Source organism: Vombatus ursinus, unplaced genomic scaffold, assembly GCF_900497805.2.
Source record: "Vombatus ursinus unplaced genomic scaffold, bare-nosed wombat genome assembly UNPS02000580.1, whole genome shotgun sequence".
NCBI lineage: Eukaryota > Metazoa > Chordata > Mammalia > Diprotodontia > Vombatidae > Vombatus > Vombatus ursinus.
Window position 1 is genome coordinate 28,080,280 of NW_020940358.1, and position 6,456 is coordinate 28,086,735.

Genomic DNA, 6,456 nt, shown 5'->3' on the forward strand with positions numbered 1-6,456 from the left:
CTAGGGTGAAGTTAGGTATAGGCTGGACAAGACAGTTGTGTTCAGTGATTCATTATGAGGTGGTAGGCATCTTAGAAGTCATCTTGTTAGGCCTTCTCACTCTACATATGAAGAAAAGGAGGCCCAAATGCTTCCACTTATTAGGGGTATGACCTTTGACCAGATACTTTGCCTTTGTGGACCTCAGTTTTCTCATCTGTAAAATAGGGATAAAACTACCAACTTTATAGATGTGAGGTGATCCCTAGGAAATCCCTTTATAACCGAAAAACACTATGAAAATGTCATGTCTAGAAACATCAAGAACTTGAGTAACTTGTGTCTCTGCCACTTAACTAGCCCCATGACCAGAGGCACATGAAAAACCTCAAGGCCTGAAAGACTTCAGAACTCATCCAGTCCAGCCCATTTCCCTTCTTCACTTCTGTTTTCCTTATCTCTAACATGGGGATGATACCTAACTCACTGTGCCATCAGGGAAAAAAGTGGACAGTGCTAAGAAAATGTGAAATATTCTACTAGACAGCAAACTAAATAAGCAGTATGATGTAGCCATAGAACCAATACTGAACTGAATATGCATTAATAAGGGGCAAGCTGTCCAGAATGAGTGGGAGTGATAGTTTTTCTGCCTCACTGCCTTGGTCTGATCCCATCTGGACTCTTGTATTCAGACAGACTAGAAAATGCTCAGAGGAGCCTGACCATTATGTGGGAAAGGAAATTAGGAGTGAAGATCCATTCTGCTCTAATGAAAAGTTCCCTTTTTGCTGCCTACCTGCAATAGTAAGGACATGCCAGAACCTCAGATGTCACTTTGTCTAATCCGTATCTGAATGGGAGTGCACTGGGGAGAGGAGGCCTAAGAGCATCTCTTAAGGAGGTCATTTGTAGAAGATTTTTAAAATGAGATCTCATAACTGTTTGAAAAGCTGTCTTAAGGGAGAGGCATTGGACTTGTTCTGAAGGGCTCCAGAGGAAGGGGGTAAAGGAGGAAAGAGCATTACAGTAGGTATGATACAAGTGAAGGCTTTCTTCTAATAATTGCAGCTATCCCACAGTGGAATGGGCTGCCTTGGAGATTTTCCATTCTCCATCCAGAGGGATACCTGAGAATTATTATTTAATGGGAAGCAGCAGGCCTGCTTCTACTCTTAAGGAAGGAACACCTGGCAACCCTGGGGACTTAGGTTCATAAAAGGACAGAATTCCCTAGAACCTTCCAAAGCTTTCCCAGATCTCATAGTTTGATAGGTAGATAAAGCAGTAGTGCTGGTGTCAAGAGCTGAATTAAAATATGACCCCAGACTCCTGATGTGTAACTCCAAGCAATCCACTATAAAATAGGAACACCTACATCCCAGGGTTGTTGGGAGGATCAAATGAGATAATATTTGTAAAGGACTTCCTTAGCACAGTGCCTGGCACATCCATTGGTGCTTCGTCCGTCCATCCATCCATCCATCCATCCATCCATCCATCCTTCCTTCCTAGCCTGGTACACTGGATAGAAAACTGTAATTAGAATCAGGAAGAGGAGTTCAAATTCTGACCCCTAGGAGAGGCAAGAGGCCATTTACAACAAAATGCCACTTCCACAAAAGTATTTAGCACTGGGCTTAGAACTCAGGTGTCCAGCTTGGGAGAGATGGTGCCTCTTAAAATTCTGGAGACTAAAGGTCTAACTGGTCAATAGGCTTTGGCTCAGGCCTCTCCATTCTCTGAGTCCACAACGAGCCAATGAGTGCTGGAGAGGAAAGAGACTATAGCTACAGACCTACAAATAGAGACAGACAGAGAGACAGAGATCATTTGCTGCTGAAGAAATAGGCCCAAATCGGGCAAGTGAGTTGCCCAAGAGCACATTGCTAGGAAGAGGCTGGGGGAGTACTCGACCTCCTTCAGCTCCCTCTCGTTGCTGCCACCAGCCAGCCCGCTTAACAGCCTAACTGCCCCCAGGAGGGGAGGGAGAACCGGGAAGGGCGCACCTGGGGGCGACCCATTCGGAGAAGCAGGTGAGGCTTTCTGAGCATCTTGCGGACCCTTCCCGTCGGGGAGCGGCGCCGGGCCAGGGAAGAGTCTGCAACGCCCCCTAGGCCTCCCAGCTCCGACCCCTGGGATTGGCCCACCCCACCCCGAGAGGCGTAAAGGAAGGGGCGGGGCCGGGGCCGGAGCCATCTACCGAGGAGGGCGCCACTAGCTGCTCCGTTCCCGCGTGATTGGACGCCCCCGCTCTCCGCTGCTCCCGGGACGCTGCCAGGGTGAACCCTGGGGCCCAGCCTGGGGGGCGCGGGGGGAAGGGCAGTGTGGGCTCGGGGCCGGGCTGGCGGGCAGAGTCGCCGGGGCTCTGGCTTCTTTTCCTCCGCTGCCCTCGTGGGGGCTGCCCGGGGTCTCCACGTGCCGAGGGCCCGTAGCCAGGCTGGTAAGACCCTCCCGTTCGCCTTCTCCTTAGACCGTGACCTTCCTCTCCTTGGAACATGAACCCAAGTGGCCCCGGCTACCCCCTGGCGTCCCTCTACGTGGGCGACCTGCACCCCGACGTGACCGAGGCCATGCTGTACGAGAAGTTCTCTGCCGCGGGGCCCATCATGTCCATCCGCGTCTGCCGCGACGTGGCCACGCGCCGCTCCCTGGGCTATGCCTACATCAACTTCCAGCAGCCCGCGGACGGTGAGCCCGGCGGGGAGCCCGGGAGGGAAGCGCGCCCGCAGCCCCGCGGGAGGCCCCAGGACGCGCTTCCCAGAGCCCTCGGGTTTCCCACTTTCCCAAACGAAGCCCAGTGGTGGTGGGGTGAGGGCGGCAGCAAACACGGCCTCGGACATTCCCTCCCTTCTTCTCCTCACCCAACCCGCCAAAGTTGCATGCTGGTGGGCGTGCCCAGGCTCGGGGTGGTACACCCGAGTTGTGTTGCCTACCCAAAATGGCAGAGCTAGAAGGGGCCCAGCAGTGTGCTAGGTCATCCCGTGTAGGCACCTTCTTTCTTGATTAATCCATGCTGCATAAACATTTCCTTCAGTATCTCCTGGTGGTAAAGGGACCTCCGAGGCTGGCCGGCCCAATCCATATGTGAACTGGAATCTCCTTTCTACAGTGGTTCCAACATGAGGGGGCCAATCCCTACTCTAGCAACTATCTTTCCATGCGAAAGCTGTTATTCTCTGTGTCCCCAGACTTAGTAAAACCCTATTAGGCGGTTTCCCCTGGCTTACTCCCTTTTCATTTGAATATCTAAAAACTCAGGGGGTCCTCCTCCACGAGGAGAACTGTTTGGGAAGGAGGGGGGATGGTTGGGAGAATTCTATTAACCAATCTCATTGTCTGGAAAAGTTAGAGTAGTCAGTTTTACTCTATGTAAATTTGCCTTAAAATGTGCCATCGAAGAGAAAGAACCCCTCAGATCAATTTTCCTGGGGAAGAGCTTTGCCTTTAGAATGTTAAGCATTTTTAGTTTGACCCCTTGGGTTTTACAGGTGGGGAAAATGTGGCAAAGGGAGTCAAAGTGATTTATCCAAGATCAGACTGATGCCAATGGCTTCTTGAAAATGCTTGACTCACTGGGAAATTATAGCTAACATTTATTTATCACTTAAAGCTTTGCAAAGTGCTTTCCTTTTATTATCCCATTTGTTCCTCATAGGATCAAAGGAGATAATACTTATAAATCGCTTAGCACAGTACCTGGCACATAGTAGGCACTATTATTATTGTCAGCAACAACAATAATAATCTTTAGAACAGCTGTGTGAGGTAGGTGCTCTTACTATTCCCATTTGTACAAATGAGAAAAAAAAGATGAGAGGTTAAATGGCCCCTGGCTGTGGTTTACAGGAGCATCACCCCTGCTTCCTGCTGGCTGCCTTGGAGTAGGTAGTAGTAGATGGATCTGGGAATTTCTTTGCCCTCAGCCTCCCACTACCCTGTGGGAAGACAGCCCCTTGAAGGCTGAGTAAAAATTGGGGCTTGTCCAGGGAGTTGGCAGGATTTCTTGTAGGTTGTAGATAGGTTGGAAAATATTAGAGCCAAGAGAGCCCATGGAACATCAGGCGTAGAATATTAGCATTGGAACAGACCTTTGGATGTAAAACAAACTTCGCCACTTCTCTGGCATGGAGTCAGTGATCTACTGTATATACATAGTATGTTTTTTGTCTAGGAACAGCTCTATGTCTTAGCACCTACCTCCTAAGGTTGTTTTGAGGATCAAATGAGGTAATACCGTGAAGCACTTAGCACAGTGCCTGGCCCTTTGTAAGCACTTTGTACATGTTAGCTATTCTTATTCTTTTTTTTTTGTTTGTTTTTTTAGGCAAATGGGGTTAAGTGACTTGCCTAGGGTCACACAGCTAGTAAGTGTCAAGTGTTTGGTCTGAGGTCGGATTTGAACTCAGGTCCTCCTGACTTCAGAGCCGGTGCTCTATCCACTGCACCACCTAGCTGCCCCTTATTCTTATTCTTATCCTTAATCTTACCAGTAAAGAGTGAGATGGAAATGACATGTTAGGAGGGAGTAGCCAGACCTGAGACCACATTGTGAAGTGTGTATGGCAGCCCCTGAGTCTTCTTGCTTTACTTTAAATACCTTTCCCCACAGGATCCAGTGCCTGCACGTGCTTTTCCCATGCTCACTTAAATTCCCTTCTACCCCTTTAGAACCTGCTCTCACCTTTCACTCATACTGTAACTCAGGTTTCTAGAGTATATTACAGTTTGCAAAACTGTCTCCAAAACACTCTCCAAAACCCCTGGAGCTAGGTATTACAAGTAACATTACTCCCATTTTACAGCTGAGGACATTGAGTCTCAGAGAGGTTGTGCCTTGCTCACAGTCACACACATGTTAAGTGTCTGAGGCGGGATTCAAGCTCAGGTCTTGACCCCGGGTGCTGTGTGCTCTTGCTCCATAGTCTTGCTAAGGTCTATGATGACATGGTGATATAGGAAAAATCCCTGGGTTTAGAACTATGGTTCCTTTCTTTCTCTGGGCCTCTATTTTCCCCTCTCTGAAATCAGAGGGTTGGACCTGATGGTCTGTCTTTGAGACTTCTTCAGTCTCTAACATTCCACTTTCAGATACTCCTTCCAGTTGTCTAGAGTGAATGTTAATGAGGCCTGTTGGACTTAGAACTGCCTCCTTCTGGGTCCCTGAGGCGAAGGGGTTGTTCTTGACCCTCTTACCCCATGCAGAGGGAGTAGGCAAGTTTGCTGGAGCCCCAAACCCTTTCCTCTCTGTTTAGCTGAACGAGCCTTGGACACCATGAACTTTGAAGTAATCAAGGGCAGGCCCATCCGTATCATGTGGTCCCAGCGGGATCCGGGGCTCCGGAAGTCAGGAATTGGCAACATCTTTATCAAGAACTTGGATGACTCCATTGACAACAAGGCCTTGTATGACACCTTCTCTACCTTTGGAAACATCCTCTCTTGTAAGGTGGGTTCTAGGTTTTGATGATGTTAGCTGTTGCCTGGGCCATGCTACCCTAACAGCAAATGGCAAATATAGGTATTGGAGCCCCTAACCACCCAGGGGACTAGAATCTTGGAGGGGAGTGGCCCTGAGGGAACTTGGGCATTTGACCTGTGGGATTGGTGTGGGGGAGGGATAGCTCAGTAAGGGTCTGATGGCCTGAGAACTTAGCCTGTTTGACTTTGTGGAAATTAGTCTGATCTTATAACTAAATGTCAGGCCTGTCTCTTTCCCTGGTTAGCTTTGTGACCTTTCCCTGATTAACCTTTCTCCTTTCTCTTAAGGCATGAGATTGGATGATCTCGATATAGCTCTACCATTCTTTGTTCTATGAATATTTCTAGCTCTAATGTTCTGATAGGATATTCTGATATGTAGGTAGTTCTCACATTGATCACCACTTAATTATTATTCATTGAGGTTTGGAGACACCTTTTTGGAGGAGAGCTTTTAAGGGTGCATTTTATTCCACCAAGTCAATTTTAAAAAATCAGCAAACAGCAGGTTCTTATATTTGCTGTATCTTTCTGTCGATTATGTAATGTTTAAGGTATCTGCTGGAGAAAATAGCCCACCCCCCATCCCTTCTCCTTTTGAAAGGGATCGTACTGAAAGCTCTATAGTGATGGGAAGGTAGCACATGGGTCAGTGATCACTGATCAATGTCCTCTTTTTTTTTTTAAAGTTGTAGTACCACTTATGGCTTCCTGCATTTTCAGAATTGTTGGCTCCCACACAAATTTCTGATCTGTTCCAGGTGTTCTTACTACCTAGGTCATCTTAAGGTATCTCTTCACCCAGCATCTTCACAGAGGTGGGGGCTCTGGCTGTGGAACACTGCATAGAATGTCAGACTTTTTTGATAACTAAGTTTTGCTGACCTGGTTTCTTACTCTCCTTTTTTTATTCTTTATTATAAGGGGTGGAGAGGAGAGGGATACGTTGGAAAATGCAGGTGATAGACAAAAAGTATGAGAATTTTTTTTTTTAAT

The 6,456-nt window shown here is 47.8% G+C and overlaps 1 protein-coding gene across 3 annotated transcripts in view; it reads left to right on the forward strand.

Annotated features, from left to right (window-relative positions):
- Nucleotides 1-2,477: 2,477 nt before the first annotated feature.
- PABPC1L (poly(A) binding protein cytoplasmic 1 like) overlaps nt 2,478-6,456 on the forward strand; it is a 25,900-nt gene continuing 21,921 nt past the window's right edge. For all 3 annotated transcript variants that reach the window (XM_027851607.1, XM_027851600.1, XM_027851615.1), the window contains exons 1-2: nt 2,478-2,670; nt 5,235-5,428. In XM_027851607.1, the coding sequence (XP_027707408.1) occupies nt 2,478-2,670; nt 5,235-5,428 (387 nt within the window). The remainder of the gene's footprint in view (nt 2,671-5,234; nt 5,429-6,456) is intronic.